At 54.5% G+C, this 23,911-nt stretch overlaps 1 protein-coding gene and 1 non-coding gene across 2 annotated transcripts; one reads left to right on the top strand and one right to left on the bottom strand.

The window, feature by feature from the left end:
* The first annotated feature begins 912 nt into the window (after positions 1-912).
* Positions 913-1,044, top strand: LOC112544398 (small nucleolar RNA SNORA35). Its single transcript, XR_003087741.1, has one exon. It is a non-coding gene; the product is annotated as a small nucleolar RNA SNORA35 (small nucleolar RNA).
* A 4,697-nt stretch (positions 1,045-5,741) lies between these two features.
* Positions 5,742-20,014, bottom strand: BEST4 (bestrophin 4). Its single transcript, XM_075935825.1, has 9 exons — positions 19,836-20,014; positions 19,233-19,327; positions 16,658-16,891; positions 15,379-15,533; positions 15,149-15,226; positions 12,154-12,306; positions 9,953-10,033; positions 8,330-8,484; positions 5,742-6,802 (listed from the first exon to the last, which is right to left on the bottom strand). Exons 1-9 carry the CDS (start codon positions 19,985-19,987, stop codon positions 6,394-6,396), a joined length of 1,512 nt encoding a protein of 503 aa, XP_075791940.1. The 5' UTR covers positions 19,988-20,014; the 3' UTR covers positions 5,742-6,393.
* Between the last annotated feature and the right edge of the window lie 3,897 nt (positions 20,015-23,911).

The raw sequence follows: 23,911 nt of genomic DNA on the forward strand, positions 1-23,911 counted from the left end.
TGTGTGGCAGCTCCTAGTCTACACCGGGGGTGGGGAACCTTAGGTGCAGGGGTCAGAGGTGACCCCCAGTTTGCCTGGATCCAGCCCTGGGGGCCCCCTCCAGTATTGGGGAGCCTGTGCTGGTGCATCAGCCCCCACAAGTCTCCTGCAGGGCTGGAGCACACACAATCTACTAGCCTGCGCCCCCCCAGGCTCTGGTGTGCAAGGGGAGTTTGGGGAGTGTCTTTCCTTCTCAGTTGGGGGGCCATGTTGGTTCTTTTTTTTTTTTTTTTTTTTTTTTTTCCCCTTCTCACTTGTGTGCGGCCCCCGACTGATTTTATTTTTTTTTTTTTTCCTCTGTGGGTCAGCGGCCCCCGATCCAGAAAAAGTTCCCCACCCCTGGTCTACGCCATTGATGTGGGCTGGTGGTGCAACGCTGGCTGTCCTAGATCGGCTAACTTCAGTTGCTGATGGAAAGGGGTATCTTTCTACACCACTATGTTAGCTGGAAATGGAGGTTCCTAGATTGAAACAGACCTGTGGCTTGTCTAGCCTGTTCTGGGTGACTAGACTGGATTTATTATAGGAGGAGTTAACTCAATGCTGCACCAGTGGGGCCTTTTTGCTGGGTGATGGGAAAATTTCCATTTCCTGTTCTGGACACTGGTTTCTGCCTGTTAATTAATTTACATTTTGTACAGAGATTTGGCTAATAGGTTTGGGGCACCTAGTGGCTTGTTTTCGTTTCAGATGGACATTTGTGGAACCTCTTAGGCTCGGGTAACTTTCTAAATTTTACTGAGCCATTTTAGTCAATATTCTGTTACTTTGAGTCCTCTGTTACTCCTCCAAGTGCCCTCCCCCTGCATTTATTTTGAACTTGTACGTTTAACCCAAGTGTACGGGTTCTTGGGTGAGATGTTAGAACTGGTGCTGCACTGTCAAGTGTCTGGTTGGTCTTCCCCTTGACCTCCTCAGTCTCATTGCAGTGCAAGATAAACTCCCTTCTAGCAGAAGGGCCAGGCTGCTTCAGTGGTCTGTCTCTTTCGATGGTTGGGTACAAGCTTCCCTTTCCCTGTACTAGACCTGGTGGATCAGTCGCTGCGGCGTGGATCCACCTTGTCGTGGAGATGTGCCCTAAGAAAGGTGCAGACTTCTTTGATCCATAACTAGAATTCACCTTGACTTGGAAACTGGCTTAATCAGCTTGGTGGTGAGCGCCTATCCTCCAGGGCTGGTGCAGAAGGTGCACAGCAGAGGCATCAAAACCTTTATTTACCCTGTGATCCAGTTTCTGGAGAATACGAGCTGCTGTTTTAGGGTGGGGGGAAGTTATTCTTCAGCCCCTGTGATGACAGAATCTACTAAACCAGTGTAGCTCTGCTTGTATTTTCCTGCTTACAGACAATCTGAAATCTCTCTAAGATGGGCACTGGCTTTCATACACTCTTCATGTAACTTCCCTGTGTTCCCAGCTACTTAGAGTAACATATGTACAGAAAATGCATGGGGAAAAAGGCCATGTACACAGTTGCTGACCCCACTTTCCTATTTTTACCTAAAACTGACACCACTCTTGGTCTTTGTACACATCTCTGTACAAAGAGCACCTATAGCCTATATAGCCATAAAAAAGGATTTTTTTTGTGCAAAATGGCCCCATATACACCGCGTTTTTTCCACAAAAAGGATCGGAACATAATATGCAAATGAGTGGGAGAAATGCTAATGAGCACTTCATTTGCATTTCCTCTTCCACAAAAACCTGACAGTGTAGACGGAGCCTAAGGGGGAGGAGACTTTTACGTGTGGCTGAGCTGTTCTATCAGAGGATTTGCACACACTCCAGAGGGACCTGCCAGCAGTGAAGAGTTCTCAAATCTAGTCTGGAGTGGCAGAGAGGAGTTGAGTGACCCCTCCAGTGTACTGGAGGGCTTGTCTACATAGGAGAGAGCCTAGAATAACAATTCACAGCCCGCTTACTGCTCAGTAGCTTCCCGGTCTAGACAGGTCTTTGATTACATTACTTTCTTCTTTAAACATGTAATGGTTTCAAAACCACCCTGTCTGTAGATTTTTCTTACAAATGGATGGGAATCCATGCACTGCACTTGAGCTACGTATATTTTTAAATCAGAAAAGTTTGTGTGTGCGCCAATGACATTGTACAGTGCAATATAAAATGGTGATGCTACAACTTACTTCTCCAGAATTCTTTTTAGTGCCCAAGAACCAAAGCCTGTGGGGTAGAAGGAAAAGGGCTTTGGAGCATGTGCAAAGGCCTCATAAAACCCACCACTGGCCTCGGTGCTCACTGCAGTCAGAATGAGAGGTGCGGATAGGTTTGGTGTGTCTTACTGCAGCATATTCGACAGTGTTTCACACGGGCTGTGTCTAGACTTGCCAGCTGTCTACACTGGCCGCTTGAATTTCCTCAAGAACACTGACGATCTCATGTAAGATTGTCCGTGTTCTTGCGGAAATACTGTGCTGCTCCTGTTTGGGCAAAAGCCCTCTTGCTCAAATGCTTTTGCGCAAGAGGGCCAGTGTAGACAACGCGGTATTGTTTTGCACAAAAAAGCCCTGATCGTGTAAATGGCGATCGGGGCTTTCTTGCGCAAAACCGCGTCTAGATTGGCACGGACGCTTTTCCGCAAAACGTGCTTTTGTGGAAAAGCGTCTGTGCCAATCTAGACGCTGTTTTCCGCAAATGCTTTTAATGGAAAAACTTTTCCGTTAAAAGCATATGCGGAAAATCATGCCAGTCTAGATGTAGCCTCAATGTCTGAGACTTGGAGAGGCAATGCAGGATCAAATTCACCCTTGAGGTAATGGTACCTCCCCAGGGAAGGTTGGGGGATGAATACCTGTCTACTGCCATCCTGAATTTGGCTGTTTGCCCCACAGTTCACACAAGCACCATGAATCACCTTTACTTCACCCCCTAAGAAATGCTAAAGGTGGGTGAGAGAAAGAGCAGAGCCTGAAAAAAATCACTTCCTGTACCCCAACTCCTCACCGGTGCACATGGATCATGGAGCATATTCTCTGTTGCATGGATGGGGGGGCGGTAGGCGGAATGAGGCACAGAGCTTGTTGAAAGTCACACAGCAATTAAATAGCAAAGTAGGAAATAGAATCCAGGCCTGCTGATTAGGATTATGCCTAACCCATATGTCATGCTACCACGATTCCCTTTGTTCCTGGCTCCCTGCTTCAAGCATGGGAATATTCCGTGGGAGAGAGCTGCACTCAACATCTGGTGGCCATACAAGATGGGGGACTCATGCTGGGAAGTGGCAGCTCTGGAAAAGATTTGACCGTGGTGAATAGTCAGCTGATCATGAACCCCCAGGGTGACGCAATGAGATCCTGGATGTATGATCAGGAATCTTTCTATTTGGCATTGGAGTGACTGGCTGGATGGCTTTTAGCCATCGGGCTTTCTTGCGCAAAAAATTAAGGTGCCTGTCTACAGTGGCCCTCTTGGGCAAGTATTCTTGCGCAAGAGGGCTTATCCTTGAGCGGGAGCATCAAAGTATTTGCGCAAGAAGCATTGATTTTGTACATTACAAAGTCAGTGTTCTTGCACAAATTCAAGCGGCCGGTGTAGACAGCTGGCAAATTTTTGCGCAAAAGCAGCTGCTTTTGCACAAAATCTTGCCAGTCTAGACGCAGCCAACGTGTGGGCTGGTTTTCATGTAGTGCAAAGTATAAGGCTGTGTTTACATTGGCACGATCTTGCGCAAAAAAGCCTTGCTGCCTGTCTACACTGGCGGGGAGTTCTTGCACAAGAACACTTGACGTTCTAATGTGTGAAATCAGTGCTTCTTGCGCAAGAACTATGACGCTCCTGCTCAGGAATAAGCCGAAGGCTACGTCTACATTGGCAAGATTTTGTGCAAATACTTTTAACGCAAGAGTTTTTGCGTTAAAGTATTTGCACAAGAGCATCCGTGCCAGTGTAGACGCTCTCTTGTGCAAGAAAGCTCTAATGGCCATTTTAGCCATCGGGCTTTCTTGCGCAATAAATTAATGTTCCTGTCTACACTGGCCCTCTTGTGCAAGTATTGTGTAAAAGGGCTTATGCCTGAGCGGGAGCATCAAAGTATTTGCGCAAGAACCACTGACTTTGTAACGTACAAAGTCAGTGTTCTTGTGCAAATTCTTGCTGCCAGTATAGACAGGCGGCAAGTTTTTGCGCTAAAGCAGTTGCTTTTGCACAAAATTGTGCCAGTCTAGACGCACCCTTAAGTGTCTGGGTTTGGAAATTTGGAATGGGACCAGGGTGTTGCTACTGCCACAGTGGCCTGTAGGGGGCACACTGCTTATACAGTTCCCAAAAGTCACAATGTTTGTAACCAGTTGTGGACTGTAGGGGGTGCTGGTTTATTATTAATGGAGCCTTGAATTAGCCATATAAAGCTTTCTGTACATTCAGAAGCCTGGGAAGAGACACAGCAGCTCTGAAATATTCTAAACTACTAAGAACCAAGTGTAAATATTTTAAATGCTGGCCCTTGAATGTTCGTGTCTGAAATGAATGGACCTGTGTTCTTGAAACTTGGCTGGATTTTGTAGATTTCACTGAGATCTTACAAAATGCAGTTTGAAGACAGAGTCATGTCAGCCGGCGTATCCCTTTACCCTCCCACTTCCCTGGGCCTCACTTGCCCAGAGAACAGCAGTGCCCGAAGTCTGGAGATGCAAACAGTTCAATGTTTTTGGGGAGTTAGCCTTCAGCATCCATGGATCCATTTTTCTTCCCCGCCACCCCCACATACTGTTTGTCCCTGACGCGTACAGTAATTTCAGGTATCCCTTACCCAATCATTCTACTGAAATGTAACTTAAGTAATCCTAACTTACTGTAACATGATTACTTAACCAATGATATCCCACTGCCTTAAGTGGTTTACACTGAGCAAAATTAATTATGCAGGAGACAGAACCAATCAGAAAGCCCGACAGAACCATACACACAAACAATAAGTGGGGGGCATAATAACAAAGCAATAAATGAGGGTTTCACAACCCCAACTATTGAGAAATGGGTCCTTGCCAGAGAGGAAGCTCTCAGCCTACGTTTCCTTTAAATCTTCTATGCTTGTCCCTTGAGCAGGAGGCCAGATTGGATCCCTTTTCTCCCAGCTCCGAATTGCTTTATTTTAACGTGACTGGTTTGGGATGTGCCAAGATGTGACCGCACAGTTTCCCAGCTTACGGATGCTCCTGCTGCTTAACCAAAAGCCTGAGCTCAAGAGCAAGGCCCCAACCCACCAGATACAGGTAGGCTGTGTCTAGACTGGCCAGTTTTTCCGGAAAATCAGCCGCTTTTCTGGAAAAACTTGCCTGCTGTCTACACTGGCCGCTGGAATTTCCACAAAAGCACTGACTTCCTACTGTAAGAAATCAGCGCTTATGGAAATACTACGCTGCTCCCGTTCAGGCAAAAGTCCTTTTGCGCAAAAGGGCCAGTGTAGACAGCTCAGATTTGTTTTCTGCAAAAAAGCCCCGATCACGAAAATGGCGATCGGGGCTTTTTTGCGGGAAAGCGCGTCTAGATTGACACGGATGCTTTTCCGCAAAAAGTGCTTTTGCGGAAAAGCCTCCTGCCAATCTAGACGCTCTTTTCCGAAAATGCTTTTAACGGAAAACTTTTCCGTTAAAAGCATTTCCGGAAAATCATGCCAGTGTAGACGTAGCCATAGACTGTGGATTTTGATTCTTTGTTTAAGAACACACCTAATTCCCGGGTTAGCGTGTGGGTGTAAATGGTCACAGTCGGTCCAGCGGTCCCTTCTGCCCTAACAACAGCCTAGGCAGGTGGGCGGACGCGTCTCTACGGGTCTGGGATGTCTCAGTGAAACGGCAGCTCTCACTGAAAGGCTGAAGAATTCAGCGGAGAATCCCTCCTGCAGATCTTCCTTTAGCCCCATTGCCCCCAGGGTCACACATGTTTGAGGTCTCTGCATTTTTATTGTTGAAAACTACTGGACGTGGGCAGTAAAGCATCGCAAAGCCGAGGGAGGGAGGGAGGGATTTAGGGGCCCTAACCAGAGGCGTCTCACAGCTGTCTAAGTTTCCTGTATGAACTGTTCTCCTGTGTCCTGCCATTCAGGTCTTTGTCATCTGCTGAATCCAACGGTCGGGCAGTGGCAACGGGAGGGGTGTGATGGGGAGCGGGTGACTGTAGCGCATGCGCCTTGCTGAGCCCTTGGTGGCAGTGGAGCTGATCGCTACAGTCTGGCTTTCTGCCCTGAGGGCCTGCTCCGAAGGCCACTGAGGCAGCAAGAGTCTCCCTTAATCTCACTGGGGTTTGGACCAGGCCCTTAGCCAGAGGCAAGGCCAAGTGGGCCCGGTTCTGCGCTCAGGCACAGGCTGAGGGAGGAGTGCTGAGGCGCACGGAGCTCACTACCCCAAGGCAGCCGCCTGGTCCCCGTCGATGCTCTCATTGGAGGGCCGTCTCACTTGGATTTGAGGGGTCTCCCTCTGAAGCCTCTGGGAGGCCTCCAGCCGGCTGGGGACCTTGAGGCGGGTGCTAGGCGTGGGGGGCTCGCTGGCCTCATCTTCTGTCGTCTCCTCCTCGATGCGGCCCACCGATTCGGGGTCCTCGCGGTGGCGGGTGTTGGGGGAGGGGAGGCCGCCCTCGCCCCTCAGGCGCAGCAGGTGGTGGTGGGCCCGGTTGTTCCTCCCGAAATTCTTCAGGCTGATGGCGGGGGAGGCGGCCGCGGTCAGGAAGCGGTTGAGCAGGGGCGTGTGCATGCGGGGCAGGCTGGGCGAGGCCTCCACCTGCTGGCTCTGCTCTGGGTCGTCGCTCATCCTGGGGAAGGAGCGTGGGATTAGGGGATGGCTTCTGAGCCTGGGCTTGGCAGCTGCCGGCCTCGGGTACGCTTTGCCTCCCACACCAAATGCACGCCGATTTCACAGGGCTAGTGTAAGTAAAGTCACGTTGCAAAATATCCCCTCTCCTCACAGGCCTGCTCCTGGGCATCCTGCCGCGCTCGGGAACGGCGTTTATGCCCATGAGCCCAACACAAAGGGAGCTGGAGTCTCCTCCGGCCTGGGCAGCAAGAGCCAGACCCGCTCGGCGTGCAGAGCGATACCCTTGTGCACCAAGCCTATGTCTGCACTTGCGGCTTCTTGCGCAAGTACGGCCGTTTTTGCGCAAAAATCTGCAGAGCGTCCACACTGCCCGCCCGCTCTTGCGCATTTACAGTCCGGCGTGGGAAGAGGGGGCTCCTTGCGCAGAGCGACGCTCTTTTCTGACAGGTGTAAGCCCTCTTGTGCAGGAGCGCGTGCGCAAAAGCACAGCTCGCACATGGCGGTGTGGACGTTTTCTTCAGCAACAGTTCTTGCACAAGAACACTTGCGCAAGAAGCCGCGAGTGTAGACACAGCCCAAATGTGCTTGGCAAAACGAGAGCGGTTTCCCCCTGCCTGCAAGCCCTGCAATCTCACTGCAGCCTGGGTTCTTCCCAAGTCACGCAGCTGAGTAATTCCAATGGCTGAGACTGGAGTCTCCCCTCCTTGCACCCAATGATCTTCGTGGTTTGCTCTCAAGCACCCCTGGGGCTGTGTCTAGACTGGCCAGTTATCCGGAAAATCAGCCACTTTTCCGGAAAAACTTGCCAGCTGTCTACACTGGCTGCTTGCATTTCCGCAGAAGCACTGACGATCTCATGTAAGATTGTCAGTGCTTTTGCGGAAATACTATGTTGCTTCCGTTCGGGCAAAAGTCTTTTTCCGGAAAACTTTTGCGCAAAAGGGCCAGTGTTGACAGCACAGATTTCTTTTCCGCAAAAAAGCCCCGATCGCGAAAATGGCGATTGGGGCTTTTTTGCAGAAAAGCGCGTCTAGATTGGCCACGGACGCTTTTCTGCAAAAAGTGTTTTTGTGGAAAAGCGTCCTGCCAATCTAGACGCGTTTTTCCAAAAATGCTTTTAACGGAAAACTTTTCCGTTAAAAGCATTTCCGGAAAATCATCCAGTGTAGACGTAGCCCTGGAGATGACAAGATTTACTTAGGTGTAACTAAGGGCAGCATTTGACCTGCAGGGCCTTTATAAAGGGATGATGCCAGAGCTAGAATTCCCCACCCTCCAGATTCCAGGATCAGTGTGTGGCGCAGGCAGTAATCAGCAAAACCACCTCCCTACCTGTAAGCTGCGTAAATCTGAGCTGGTGTGTCGGAGCGGCAGGAAGGGGCACCCTTTGTAGAATGACTTTTCAGGTCCAAGCCACCCGTCAGAGCCCTCCCAGATGCTCTCGGGGGAGAAGGAGGGGGAGGTAGCTGGAGTCCTGCCTTAGGAAAGATGCTATTTTGGTTTGGAATGGTCCCCGTGACTTTACCGCATATCGAAGGTGGAGCCCAGGAAGGAAGGTTTCAAGGTCTCTGCAGCCGTGGCGATGGTGTAAGGCGGCTGAGCTGTGGATTCGTTCCAGTATTTGTCCTTCCCGGTTGGAGGCAGGTTCTGGTACATGTCATCCACGGAGAGGAGGGACACCTGAGGTAGCAAAGGGCATCAAAAGGAGGAACAGGCCCTGCCACAGGGGGGCTGGAGCTGTAAGGGGAGCGGGGCTCCGTCTTGCCCAGCTGATCTGATGGGCTGGGATTCAGTTTCCAGACCCAGCTGCGGGAGCATGGGGTCATTTCTGTAAAGGGCTGAGGAGGCGGTTGGCTCTGTGGCTGCCCCTGAGGGTAACAGAGAGAACGAGGCTCCCACGGCGGCCTGGGATGGGCCATTTGGGAATGGGGGGAAGGACTCCAGGGAGGGAGCCCTGAGGATCAGCGGCTCCGGTAGGATCCCGGGAGGGTCACCGCTCAGGAGGGGCCCAGCCCCTTTGATTTCGTGACTCCTTCGGGACTCCAGTCTGCATTTGTAGCGGTGCCCAGGTGGGGGTGCTGCCGGGAAGCCAGGCCACGAGGGGCTATGGCGGGGAAGGCAAAACTCCCCCTTCCTCCCTGGAGGGCGGTGCCTAAGTGTGGAGTCAGACCCGGGGGCTGCGTCCAAACAGGCTCTGGTCCTGTATCCACCCCAGCCGAACGCAACAGGCGCAAAATCGGGCCCCAGGGAGCAGCATTCGTCTGCGACGGAACAACCCGCCGGCTCGGCTCGCTCTCCCCCAACTCCTCTCCTTTGTTTCCGTTTCTCCTGTGGGTTTTTATGCCTAATTCGTCCCGGAGGCTGATGTCTGCCGCCCCCACATAGGCATCAGCAGCTCTAGCTTCTCCCTATTACACTGGCACCCCACTCCAGCTGGGTTTGCCCCCTGTTCTGGAGAGAGCCCAAAGCTGAAGTCCAGAGGCAGCCCAGTCGGTCTGTGACTTTTCCATGGCAATGCCGGGATCGCCGGTGAAGGTCAGTTTTGGGGTGTGGACACCCGCCTGCGGCGAGCCCCCGTTCACTGGATCTAGGCCCGCAAGGCCTGGATTTGGCTTGGCCACTCAGGCTATGTCTACACTCGGGGCTTCCTGCGGCAGAAATATGCAAATGAGGCAAAGCGTGGAATATCGCCGAGCCTCGTTTGCATACCTAATGAGCTGCCATTTTTGCAGAAGACGCTCTTGCGCCAGAAGGAGCTGTCTACACGGCCCCTTCTTATGCAAGAAAACCCCTCTCGCGCAATGTCATTACGCCGATTATTTTCAGGAAGAACGGCATTGCGCAAGAAGGGTTTTCTTGCGCAAGAAGGGGCCGTGTAGACAGCTCCTTCTGGCGCAAGAGCCTCTTCTGCAAAAATGGCGGCTCATTAGGTATGCAAATGAGGCTCGGTGATATTCCACGCTTTGCCTCATTTGCATATTTCTGCCACAAGAAGGCCCGAGTGTAGACATAGCCTCAGAGGCGAAAGGCTCCGTGCCCTGCCCCTTAGCCTGGCCTGTTACACCTCTGTGCCGTGGCGATTCCAGTTTGCAGAGCGCGCCCAGCACACGTCACCTGACCACACCCTCTTTGGAGGGACGGGACACACCTGCAGGTTCCTGTCGATCAGCTTGTTAGTTTCAAAGTCATCGTCGTCCTCTCCGAATGGGTTAATGATCTGCTCTGCTACCTGTCGAAGGAAGGCAGCACGCCCCGTCAGGCACACGCCCTCCGCCCCCAGGCTGCTCTGGTGCTTGTGAGACACGCTGCACGGACAGCTGGCACTAGGATGACCACGGCGGCGCTGAGTACCACCGGTGCGTTACGTGCTGTCCCTTCCACCAGGTCAGAGATCACAGCACACGCGCAGCTGATGATGTGGACAGTGTGTTTGAACACACACGCAGTGCAAGCCCAGCTGAAGGGCCAGTCTCAGAGCCACGTGCCCTTGATTTCTAACCTTTTCTCTTTCTTCGCTGTTCTGGCAATGGATTGTCACTTCAAGGGTTTACCACAAATGTGCCTCTTTAGCAGGGATTTGCAGCCCTGGGGGATGGAGACCTGTGCTTGCCCACCGAAGAGGTACAACTGATAAGCTGTAATCTTTCATGATGCTAAGAGGGTCCACATGATGGGGCCAGTCAGAGGGAATTAGTTGTGAGGGTGGGGGGACACTTGTCTCACTAGGAATGACCAAGACCCCAATGAATCTCTCAGGGCACATCTACACTATGCAGAAGATCGGGGTTTGATTTAGAGGGTCTAATATAGACCCACTAAATAGAACTCAGAGGGCGCCCCGGTTGGTGGGTACTCCTGCTGCTCACCAGGAGTAAGGGAAGCTGACGGGATAAGTTGTTCCTATCGGCCTCCTGCTGTGTGGACAGCACAGAAACATGACTCTCAGTGAACTGACAACAACCTTGACTCCAGCTATGTAAATTATGTAGCTGGAGTTGTGTATCGTATTTCAACCTTCCGCTGTACTGTAGACTGTGCAATGAGACTCGCCCACCTGGGTTTCCTCCACACCAGTGACTGTGACACACAGGCCCCCTGGCACCAACTGGCAAAGGGTTCCCAGCCCCATGTCAGCAACTCCTAACAGCTTGTTTTCCTAGGATTTATCCCTAGACAGGGCCTTGTAATGTCTCACATGAAAGACATAAGAACAGCCACACTGGGTCAGACCGAAGGTCCCTCTAGCCCAATGTCCTGTCTGTTGACAATGTCCAGTGCCAGGTGCCCCAGAGGGATTGAACAGGGCATCATCAAATGATCCCACCTCTGGTTGACCATTTCCAGCTTCTGGCAAGCCGAGGCCAGGGACACTATCTCTGCCCGGCCTGGCTAACCTAACCTCCATGGATGTATCAAGCTCTTTTTTGAACACTGCTATAGTCTTAGCCTTCACAACATCCTGCAGCAAAGAGTTCCACTGGTTGATTGGACTTTGTGCGAAGCCAGGACCATGCTGGCCATTAATATCACTGTGAAATGCATAGACTGAGGTGATTTTAAATGTTATGTGTATTTATTGAATATATTACCTGGTCACACTGGGAAATATTGCTGTAGGTAAGACGCTACTTTAGATAAGGATTTGCGCCGTTAAAGTGAAGCTTCAGCTCTGCTAAGCCTGCTGCACGCTGTTTCCCGTGTGACCATTCTGCTGCTAACACTCTTGCTCACGACTCGTTTGGAATTTGGACCCCGGCTCTTTGTCAACAAATGGATTTGTGTTTGTATTAGAAATAACTCCTGGCATCATAGGTAACGTGTGTTTGGGGAGGACGTGGGGCCACGTTCCCCCCTAGATGAGTCATGTGCTCCCCTGGATTTTAACTGCTAAAGCTGGGTGCCCTCACTTTATCCCCTCTCCCTGTCCCCCATCCCTGCAGGCCTGGGGCACCTCTGCCTAGCGCCGTGGTGTCAGGCAAAGCACAACCCCAAGGTGACGTGTGCCCTGGTCTCTTTCCGGGCAAGTGAGCCTGTTGCTGGGTGCGACCGAGGCAGGCGCTGCAGGGTGTGCCGTGAGGACTCAGGGTGGGTCTCTGAACGCTCACACACTCTGTGACCCGGGAGTATGGGCGTGTGAGGCCAGAGGCTGTTGGTTTCAGGGAGCAGGCAATGTCAGGGCACGTCACAACCCAGGTGCCGTGAGGAGCATCAGAGGGTCCTAGAGGCGATTGATCCCTGAGAGCTCCGGTGCTATGTCAGCTTTGTAGAGGGGGGCCAGGGCTGCAGAGGGGTCTGGCACCCTGGGGCAAGAGCAGATCCCTCAGGGGCCCACGCCGGACCCACGCTCACCTTCAGCCAGCCAGCATAGAAGAAGAACTGCAGGAGGGTGGTCAGAGGGACGTACAGATCCAAATCGCTGTCCTGGTCTGTGTCCAGGGGCTCCAGGAACTGCCGCCCGATCACACACAGGGCGAAGAAGGAATAGACGGCGATTGTGACCACCTGTAGCAGAGGCACTTGGTTAGCCAGAGTGGGATGGGCAGGAGGAATACGGAGCCTTTGGGGGCTGGTCACAAGGCGCATGGGAAATCCTGATGGGGCAGCCACCGCTTTGGACGAGGAGACTAGATACAGTTAGAGAACATCGAGATCCCCCACCGGTGAGCCTGTCCGTGAGAGGAGCCGCTCTGTGTAAGTGGCTAGCCTGGCCACATTCCAACACAGGGAGATTTCACTCTGTCACTCTACACCCTTCCTACAGCATCATTAGGAAACAGGCTGCTTCTTCCCTCCCTGTCTGAACCCCTCTTTGCACAATGTTGCTGTGTGCTGTTCAACAGCTGCCCCACCCCAGAGGTGACGCAGTGCAGGGACGGGTGATGCGCCAAGGGCTTTGGGATGAAAAGCGATAGAGAAATTCAAGCTATAGCTAGGAAGGCATGGATATACCTCACACGGGAAAAGAAATGCTTAAGGGGGGACACGACTGAAGTCTATAAACTCATGACTGGGGTGGAGAAAATAAGGAAGTGTTATTTACTCCTTCCCATAACAACAGAACTAGAGAGTCACCAAATGCAATTAATAGGCAGCAGGTTTAAAGTGAAAGAAAGAACTACTTCACACAATGCACATTCAACCTGTGGAACTCCTTGCCAGAGGATGTTGTGAAGGCCAAGATGATAAAAGTGTTCAAAAAATAATTAGGTAATTTAATGGATCCATTAATTGTTATTAGCCAGGATGGGGAGGAATAGTGTCCCTACCCTCTGTTTGCCAACATCTGGGAGTGGGCAGTCAGGAATGGATCACTTAGGCTGTCTACACTGGCAGCTTCTTGCGCAAGAACAGCCGTTCTTTCGCAAAAACTTGCCTGCTGTCTACACTGCACACATGTTCTTGCGCAAGTAAATTTTCCATAAGAAAATGGGGCTTCTTATGGAAGAATAGTGATATAGATGCAGCCGTGTTAGTCTGGTCCAGTTGAAACAAAAGACAGGACTATGTAGCACTTTAAAGACTAAGAAGATGGTTTATTAGGTGAGGAGCTTTCGTGGGCCAGACCCACTTCCTCAGATCAAATAGTGGAAAAAAATTGGCACGATAATATATACCAAAGGGATACAATAAAAAAAAAAGTGAACACAGAGAAAATTGACAAATCAGATTTTAGAACAGAGAGTGGGTGAGGGGGGAAGGTTAGGCTATGTCTACACTGGCACCCTTTTCCGGAAATGCTTAAAACGGAACAGTTTTCCGTTATAAGTATTTCCGGAAAAAGCGTGTCTACATTGGCAGGATGCTTTTCTGGAAAAGCACTTTTTCCGGAAAAGCGTCCGTGGCCAATGTAGACGCGCTTTTCTGCAAAAAAGCCCCGATTGTAATTTTCGCGATCGGGGCTTTTTTCCGGAAAAGACTACTGGGCTGTCTATACTGGCCCTTTCCGGAACGGGAGCAGCATCGTTTTTCTGGAAAAACACTGACAATTTTACAGTAGATCGTCAGTGCTTTTCCAGAAATTCAAGGGGCCAGTGTAGACAGCTGGCAAGTTATTCCGGAAAAGCGTCTGCTTTTCCGGAATAAGTGGCCCAGTGTAGACACAGCCTTAGTGTCTGTGAGGTAATGATATTAGGGGTGATAATTGGGGAAACTATCTGCCATTACAAAGATAGCTTCCCCAGTTATCACCCCTAATATCATTACCTCACAGACACCAACCTTCCCCCTTCACTCCCCCCCACCCTCTGGTTCTAAAATCTGATTTGTCAATTTTCTCTGTGTTCACTTTTTTTGATTGTATCCCTTTGGTATATATGGTCGTGCCAATAATCTCCCACAAATTGACCTGAGGAAGTGGGTCTGGCCCACGAAAGTTCCTCACCTAATAAACCATCTTCTTAGTCTTTAAAGTGCTACATAGTCCTGTCTTTTGTTTCTTTCAGAAGAGTTATTCCTCTCCTCACGAGGAAGAAGCCCTCTTGCGCAAGAGCTCTTCCAGAAGAGGCCAGTGTAGACAGGCAACATGAATTTCTTGAGCAAGAAGCCCCGATGGCTAAAATGGCCATCGGAGCTTTCTTGCTCAAGAGAGTGTCCACACTGCCATGGATGCTCTTGCGCAAAAGCACATGCCAGTGTAGACGCTCTCTTCTGGAAGAGTTCTTGCGCAAGAAGCTGCCAGTGTAGCCGTACCATTGGTGAGTCCCTGTGGTTCTTGCGCAAGAAGCTGCCAGTGTAGCCGTACCATTGGTGAGTCCCTGTGGTTCTTGCGCAAGAAGCTGCCAGTGTAGCCGTACCATTGGTGAGTCCCTGTGGTTCTTGCGCAAGAAGCTGCCAGTGTAGCCGTACCATTGGTGAGTCCCTGTGGTTCTTGCGCAAGAAGCTGCCAGTGTAGCCGTACCATTGGTGAGTCCCTGTGGTTCTTGCGCAAGAAGCTGCCAGTGTAGCCGTACCATTGGTGAGTCCCTGTGGTTCTTGCGCAAGAAGCTGCCAGTGTAGACGTACCATTGGTGAGTCCCTGTGCTGTTCATTCCCTCTGGGGCCCCTGGCATCGGCCATTGTGGGCAGACAAGACACTGGGCTAGATGGACACTCTGGTCTGACCCAGTCTAGCCATTCGTATGTCTACCTCCAGAGCCCCGTAAGCTCTCTGAAGATGCTCCCCAGAGAAGGTCTCTACCCTGTGTGGAACTAGCGGTTTATCTGGGCAGGGTGTTTGGTTGGCATGGAAAGGAGCGGTCACTGGGAGAGTGGGGAGGGCTCAGTTTCTAGGGACCCCCCCCCCCCCGCAGGATGCCGATGCAGGATGTGGGAACGGAGGGGAGCTGATGCCGGGGCTCTCACTCACCTGCGTGTACACCAGCGGGATGCTGATCCAGTCGTAATGGAACAGCATGCTGCATTTGGCCCGGTACAGATTCAGCTCCTGCGCAGCGGGGAAAGCAGGGGTTAGGCTGGGGCACGCGCCCCCCACTAGCAGCTGACACCCCCCGTTCCGCCCCCTCCCAGATCCTAGCAACAAGCCCCTTGGCCCGTCCCCTCTCCCGCCCCTGGACTTCCCAGCCCCCCCAAACCTACATCGATGAGTAAGCGGAGGGCCACGTCGTCCCTGACCCGCCCGTCACGCCTCGCCTGGGCGGCCAGGTTGGTGAACCACACGCAGGGGATCCAGTACTTGTTAAAGTCCGAGTGGAGGCTCTCAAACTTCTTGCGCTCCTCCTGCGTCATGAAGCCTGCGGCGCGGGCGACAACAGGTGGGGAGAGATTCGGGAATCCAGCAGTGGCGAAAGGCAGCCGGCCGGCTGCAGCGCCATCAGCACCCATCGTGAGACGGGGGAGCGGTGCCCTCTCTAGGGGGCAGGGAGACGAGGGCAGAGCAGGCCCTGCTCAGTCCTGGGTGTTTGCTGACGCGGCCAGCGAGGGAGCTAGGTCGGGAGGGGGGGGCGTTGTGAAGGGGACCCCGTCTCATCAGGAGCCGGATGGAGACCAACGCTTATTCCGCACAGGCCAGCAGGCAGCCCGCAGCTGGTAGCGACTCCCAGTTCCCACGGGCGTGGGCTGGATCTGAGCTGGGGATGAAGAGCTCTGCCCGCCCCAGCTACCCAGCCCCCCTCCTGTAACTCAGCCAGCATGGCGCTCCCAGGGAGCCCCTGGACCAGCTCCAGCGAGTGGTGAGGTGCTAGGCGGGGTTTCGCGGCTCAGCTGGCCTCTGGTTCCCCAGCGGGAGTCGCCGCAGCGCCTCCCCACCCGCCTAGGGAAATCGTTTTTCCTAAGATCCAACCGAGACCTCCCCCACTTAAGCCCATTGCTCCTTGTTCTTTCATCTGCCACCACTGAGACCAGCCTCTCTCCATCCGCTTTGGAACCTCCCTTCAGGGAGTTGGAGGCTGCTCTCAAATCCCCCCTCAGTCTTCGCTTCTGCAGACTGAACAAACCCAAATCCTTCAGTCTCTCCTCATAGGTCATGTGCTCCAGCCCCCGAATCATTTTCACTGCCCTCCACTGGACCCTCTCCAATGTGTCCACATCCTTCCTGTAGCGGGGGGCCCAGAACTGGACTCCAGACTCCAGGTGCGGCCTCACCAGTGCAGGGTAACGGGGAATAATCCCTTCTCTGCACGTTGGAAGGAGGGCTGCTGGTAGGAGTCAAATCCTCCCTCGGGAGGGAAAAAGCAGAGGGAGAAGTGGATCCCTCCGGATGGGAGGGAGACAGGAAAACACACCCGGCCAGGCTAGGTTTTCCCTAGACGCTGACCCTAACTCCAGCACCTGCTGCTCCCCAGGCAGCTAACTGCTGGCCATGGCCTTGTCACTAACCCAGCATCAGTGTTCCACCCTGGCCCGGAGACAAACTCACCTGCTTCCACCAAGTGGTCCATGGTCGGAAAGCGCTTGAGCACCCTGGTGCTGACCGAGCGCAGGATGAGCACGGAGGACAGGTTGGCGTAGCGGATGAGCGAGCGCCGCAGGATCCTCCCTCTTTCATCCTTCCCGTGGACGGAGCTGGAGATAACGCACATCAGCTGGTCCGGCAGCGGGATGCTGGTGTACTGGGCCCACCACCGGTTCACGATCAGCGTGACGTAAAAACCTGCCCCAGGAGACACCGTTACTCGCGGGGGAGTGTGGCCGGCAGCAGCAGCTGCGCGTTGCAGGCCCGGCGATGAGAACGGCAGGAGCTAAGGGGCTGTCAGCCACGGCGGCTGCTGACGTGCGGGCTGCGCGGCGGGCGAGGAGCGACCGAGCTGCGGCACCACGTCTAGACGGGGGTGTGAGCACATGGGGTGCAGGAGGCAAACTCAGGTAAGACTTGTGGGGCCCCATTTCCAAAGGGATTTCGGCACCAAGCGAGGCTGAGAAGTGGTTTTGAAACAACCCCCCCCCCCGGAGCGTACCTAAATCCCTTGGAAGATCTGACCCACACCTGCTCAGCAGCCCAAGTGAGAGCCCCCTGTGACGTAGTGGGGGTACCTGGCTGGTTTCTATGCTGCTGGCTCTGGGGTAACCCCCACTGGCTGCTGAGGGTACCACGACCCAGCAAAACAGGATGAGTCACCATGCAAACGAGTATGGCCAGACACCCCCCATGGAGAGGAACAAAGGAAGGTGGATGCTGCCCTGGCTGGGGGGCAGGGCTGGAAGAGGGTTAGTTAGTTGCTGGCTGTCGGGGAGCATGGAGGAGACAGGCTAGGGAAAGGGGCTGGAGTTTAGGGGCCCAGTCTCCCCCATCTCAAGGGGGCCTGAGGCAACCTAGCCCAGCTCTGTGACCAGATTACATCTGTGCTGTGCTGTATCCTGGAGAGGCAATAAACTTCCTCTATTCCACCGGCTGGTGCAGTCTGTTCATGCCATTTCGGGGTGCAGGAGATGGGGGACCCCCAACGCGCCGTCACACCCCCCCTCCCTCACTGGCTTTCCCATGGCCAATTCGGCCTGTACTAGACTTGCTCCAGTGCAGGACGCAGGTTAACATCGGCCCCTGGAATCCATAAACTCTACGGCAGGGGCGGGGGGAACTTTTTTTGTGGAGGGGGGGCCCCGCTGACCCACAGAAAAATCAGTCAGGGGGGGTCGCACACAAGTGAGAAGCAAAACAAACAAAAAACCCCGAACCCCGCACATCCTCGCTGACGCGGGCTCTGTCTGGGAAGCAGAAAGACACTCCCCACACCAGAGCCTGCAGGGCCCAAGCTAGTAGAGTTTGTGTGCTCCAGCCCCATTGGGGGGTGCTGGGGAGCCCCGAGCCTGTGGGGCCGGATCTGGCCCCCGGGCCTTAGGTTCCCCACCCCAGGCGAAGGATCGCGGTGTGTACGAGCTGCACGAGGGTGGAAGGTTGGTGGGGAGAACACGGACGATGCATCGCACCGGGGGGTGGCTAGCGAAGAGAGACGAGCGGCTAAGACGCCCAGTCCCCATGTGAGTCTCGTTTCTGCCGGAGACGGCGTTCCCTGTGCAGGGAGATGCAGGGTCGCCGCGCTGTTCGAGGGGCTTTGTGCTGCGTCTGACTCACTTCCCCTGGCAAGCGCGGCAGGATCAGGACTTGACATCCGCCCGCCCGCAGCTGGGCTTGAATGAAGAGCTCGCGCGCTGAGCCAGCTCTGAGAGGAGAGTTTGTAAAGAGCAGTGAAAAGACCGGAACCCCCGAGGGAACAGCTGGCAGATCCGCCAGCCGAGGCCTTTCAGCGCCGCTCAGACAGGGCGACAGTCACCCTGGTCATGGCCGCCCGCTTTGCGCCAGCCAGCGCTCTGCATGGGAGAATACTGGGTTCTTGGGACCCTCGGGCCTGGGCAGAAGGGGGCAGCGCAGGGGCAGGTGGCCACCTGCGCTCGGCAGGTGAGCATCTGCCGGAAGGAGGACGCAGGTTCCTCATTTCTCCTGCACGAGGGAGGGGCAGGGTGCCACTAAATCATGCACCAGAGGCAGCTGTCAGAGATAGCTGTGTTCCCAAGGCCTGCAGAGGTGTTCAGGGGCGCTGCTGCATTCCCACAGCCATCGCCCGGCTTCGACTGAGCAAGGGTTTGTTTTATCCAGGAATTGTCTAATCATTAACCCCACGCTCTGTTCTCGCAATCTCCCCCTCCTGCTTGGTGCCTCTCCCTCCGGCATGTGTCCCTCCGCTGTTCACATCTGGGCAGGACGTCTCTTCCCCCGAGGACCCTACATGTCCTGCCCTTATCCACAGGGGGCGCCACAGTGCTTGCTGGAATGCGGCCACCTCTGGGGCAGAACAGCAGTGCTGCATAACAGCGTTGCGGAGCGAGGGAAGGCGCCTGCGGCCGGGGGCATGGAGAGGCTGAATGGAGTATAATGGGCAGGAGTGCGGACAAGGCCTGGAGTTGGGAGGCAGGACTCCCATCCATCCGCTCCAGCCTTCCCCAGCCGCTGAGGATGGAAACCCAATGGGCAGGCGACCCGGGAGGGGGCACTTTACCCAGGACAAAGGACATGGGGATGAAGTCCGTGGAGCGGTTGCAGTACTGGGCCACTTTCCCATAGATGCGTTTCTGCTCTTCCGTCAGCAGCCGCCTGCGGGGACACAAGTAGCAGGGATCGAGCGCTAGAGCCTGGAAGGAAACACCAGCCACCCTGTGCGCCGAGTCAGGTTCCCTTTCCTCTCCCGGCCCCCTCACGGGGACGCTCTGCTCTCTCCCTCCCCACGTGAATCCTCCTCCTCCCCCCAGCCTGTGCAGGACAGGTCCTTGTGGGATGTTGTTACGGCTTTTCCACGCCAGCTGTCACGTCCCAGGCCAGAGATCTTTCACCGACGATCTCTCCAATGGCAGATTCTCCCTGAGACCAGCATTTCCAGATGTTTTCCAGTCAAAAGGATGGATGCTCTAATGGCAGGTAAGGGACACAGGCATTTCCAGCAAACCCAGGGGGGAGCAAAACAGACTGGCTGCTGCACAAGAAGGAAACAGCCTACTACTGCTACCGGCTAATGAAATCAATCCTTTGTCCCCAGCGGCCGAGGGCTTCCATGGGCCCTATGCCTGTGGACAACCCATGCTGGGAGGGCGTTCCATAAACTCACCGGTAAGTGATGCTCAGCATTGCGTACAGCGCGACGAAGACAATGAACTCCTTGTAGAGCAGTTTGTAGATGCTCCCCTTCCACCTGAAGAGCAGCTTGGAGAAGCCCCCGAAGTGGGCATTGGCCACCTTCAGCGTGTAGGAGACTGTCATGGCTGCCCGGCCTCCGCCCCCTCTGCGCTACTGCTGGGAGACAAGGCGCTAGCGTGAGATTTCCCCTCGGCCTCCCTGGAGCGCTGTCTGAGGAAGCTCTGTCATCTCGTGGCTCAAGCGCCGAGGCTGGAGGTCCCGGAGCCCACAGCTGGACGTCAGGCTGGGATCCAGCAGGCATGTCTCGCGCAGGCCTCGAAAGGGCCGCAGATGCCACATTCATGGCCCAGCTGTATGCCGGCTGCACCAGGAAGGTAGCTCAGCCTGGCCCCTAGGATCAGAAGCGCCTACCTGCGAGCTGCAGGAATTTCTGTGCACAGCCATCCCAGGGAGAGGAGTCCTATGCTCTGCCCGCCACCGGGGGGCAGCCGTGCACACTGCCTGACATAGCCCATGCACTAGATGGCGCATGTGCAACCCACGCTAGGCGACCATGTCTTTGTCGCCCTCTAGTGGCTGTTCCGCATAAGAGGGTAAAAGTCTACTACTACTACCAGGTGATCATTACTCTTCTAGCTTAGGTGGGAGAGGCGGATGCTGAGGGTCCTGGGTTCCTTCCCTGCAGGGTGCTAGTGAGGAAACCGTACACATTCAAGAGCGCACACACACAGCAGCAGCCAGATAGTGCCAGCTGACCGAGACACAGGCGAGAGGCTACACACAGGCAGCAGTAACTGCTGTTCACAGATGGTACCAGCTGAGCAGCTGCTTCTCTTCATCGTGCCAGTTTTATTCAGACCTATTGGTTCTGGTTCAACCCAGGGGCAGTCAGATACCACTGGGCTGAGCTCAGAGCTGCTCATGCTGGGTCTGGATTGGCACGAGCCCCTCTAACACGGCCATGCCAGAGAGCCCAAAGCTGCAGCATGGCCCGGCACTGACCTGACACTCTCCCGGCTTAGTATGTAAATTCCCACTGGCACAGCGCATGCCTGAACCGAGGTCCGGAGGGAGGCTGGCAGGATCCGTCGCCTTTCCTGTGGGGGTCTCTGCTCTGGGAGGCATTGCAATTGTGGGAAAATCCTGCTCTTCAGAAGTCAGCCCCCGGCTGGGATGGCTTAGCAGCATCCAGAGAAGGGGATGCAGCCCACCCAAGCAGGGGGTCCCCTCCACCCCCCACTTTGCTTCCCAGAGTCCCCCTTGAAATCCACGGAAGGGACAGGGCCACCTCGGCTCAGGCCCTGGCATGTAGACTGCAGACGCTTTGTTTCTGTCACAGCCAGACGAGTGGTAACAGCTGATTCTCCCACGTGGCCCTGTACAGGATACTGCTAGTGCAGAGCTATGCCTAGGGTGACACCCTACAAGCAGCCCTCCCGCTCCCACCCGTACCCCTGCCCAGACCAGTTGCTGCTCCTACCTGCACCGAGTGTGTGGCCTGTCCTTTTGTGTCCCACAGGATCCAGGCAGCGGCAGAGCTCTGACACTCTCCCTTTAAATACCTCCCCATGGCTCATAAACCTCATTCCTCCCGGTGATGGATTGGGGGTTATCGCCAGGCAGAGAATAGGGAACTGACAGGGAGGGTCACACCAGCCCTGCTTTCGGCAGCCGGTCTGTGCCCCGACTGTAACGGAGCCCCTCCGGCGAGGTGTACCCAGCACTCCGACCCACAGCGCCCGCCTGCTCTCACCCAGATCTGCCAGGCCCGGGGCACTGCCCTGTACCCTCCGCAGCCCCCGTGCGGAAGAGATTCAGGAGAGACCCAGGCACAGGTGTGTCCCAGGATCCCTGCTCAGCCTCCTCAGGAGAGCCCGGCATTGTGGCCCGCACCCCTGGGTCATTTCCCAACGGGAAGCACGGCATTGTGGGATGGCGTCGGGAGCACCAGCTAACCCTAATGCGGAGGCAATGTCTGTAGCTTCCCACCCCCTCCGGAGAGCCAGGGTGGCAGATGGCTCTGGTTCTGGGGAGCCCAGGTTTGGCTGTGTGTGTGCGTGGCCTGCCGTGGGGTGCAGACAGTCCGAGCTGAGCATGGGGAGAGAGGTCAGGGTGCTGCTCTGTGCCGGGGCCGGGGGGATGTTACCGAATTGGAGGGAAGCAGCCAGATCGCTGCTGCACCCCTAGGTGGGGGTGCTGGCCCCAGAAATCTGTATGAAAGGGAGCCATGTGGGGTATTGAATGGGAGCTTGTTGTTTTCTGATCCTGTGTACACTGTTTATGTGAGTATATAATGTCTGTGTGTGTAGATCTGTAATCTGTGTGGAAACTGAAGATTTCCCTGCATGTGGTTAAGCATTGGGCAGGGCCGAGCCTGTGGAGCCTGTGGACATGCTAATTACCTGTGGGACAATGGTTCTCAATGGGCCAAAGACACACCCAAAGAATGGGGGCTGTCCTGAGAGCAGCCAGCAGGGAACACAGAGAGGCTGAGGACCAGGTGACCTGCTACATACTAGAAGAGGCCAGGAAGGAGTATAAAGAGGCCATGTGGTCGATGCCATTTTGTTCTCAGCTCAGCACTTCATCCCAGAGGCAGCACTGCAGGGATTGAAGAGCCCGGAAGACCTGTGAACCCATCCTGATCGTAGGATGTGCAATAAGAACTTTTAACCAGCAGCTGCAACATCTCTGCTAGAGCCTGCATCGAGAACGGGGAGATTCGGTGCATGTAACGTACTGTACTTTAATAACCTCACTCTCAGGCTTTTCTTTCTTGTAATAATAAACCTTTAGATATAGATTCTAAAGGATTGGCCCAGCGTGATTTGTGGGTAAGATCCAGAGGGTAAATTGACCAGGGATCTGTGGCTGGTTTCTTGGAACCAGACAGAACTTGTTCGGGGTAGGTGGGATTGGGTGCTAGGACTCCCCACCCATGTATAGGCCCGGGGCCATCTGGGGCACGGATATTGCTGGGGTGTTGGAGGGGTTTTGCTCGGGAGGCTTCAGGCAGGCTGCTGAAGCGCTCTGTGGAACTGGTTTGTGGCCTGTGTGGAGAGGTCGCCAGTCAGGGGGATTGTAAAGAGCCCCGGATTTGAGCAATTCGCCCTGAGCGGACGCCCTCAGCTGTGCCCAGACACGGCCCGGTCTGTCACACCCAGGTTTGGCTGTGTGTGCGCGTGGCCTGCCATGGGGTGCAGACAGTCCGAGCTGGGCATGGGGAGAGAGGTCAGGGTGCTGCTCTGTGCCGGGGCCGGGGGGATGAGCCAGGGAGGCTGTTGCCGTGAGACACCAGAGCAGCCTTTGCCTGCAGGGAGGTTGGCTCCCACGGCCAGAGGCTGCTGCCTCGCCAGGCTGCTACCTCTGACACAGAGGCAGCAACGCGGGGTAGGAGAAGGCTCCCTGGGAGCGGGGCCACGAGTGCACTGGCTGCCGGCCCCCGGAACTAGTGAATAGTCATGAAAGCACTAAAATTGGAGGCAGCTCCACGATTCTTCAACTGCTCGCTGTCGAACGGCGCGTCTACACTGCACTCGGAACTCAAAATAAGATACCCAAGTTGCACCACGCAAATCGCGTCTCTTACTTTAGTTCGGAATAGGCTATTTTGAAATTGGACGCAGCTACAGGGTGCCAAATGTCGAAATAAAGCGCTATTTCGAGCCATGCCTTATCCCTCGTGCGACGGGGTTTACAGGGATGGTGAAATAGCGCGTCCGTTCTTTCGAAAAATATTTCGAACTAACGGGACTGTTCCTTGGACACGGGGCAGCTCTTTCAGGATACCTCTGGGATCTCAGAATAGCTTTGCAGTGTGGACGCACCCTAATCTTAAGCAACTTTGTTTTGGGAACGGCTTTGTTCCTTTAATAAATCCAGCCTGGGGGTCAGGGCGGTAGCTGAACCAGAGAAGTGTTCGTTCGGTAGCTTGAGCGAGCGAGCCCAGAAAGGGGGGAAACTGAGGCAGGGTGCCTGCAGAGAGACCCCCAGCCAATGAGGGAGTGTCCAGGGCCAGTCACTCCATTCACATGCCCTTGTGCTGGC

This window comes from Pelodiscus sinensis, chromosome 9 (genome assembly GCF_049634645.1).
Source record: "Pelodiscus sinensis isolate JC-2024 chromosome 9, ASM4963464v1, whole genome shotgun sequence".
NCBI lineage: Eukaryota > Metazoa > Chordata > Testudines > Trionychidae > Pelodiscus > Pelodiscus sinensis.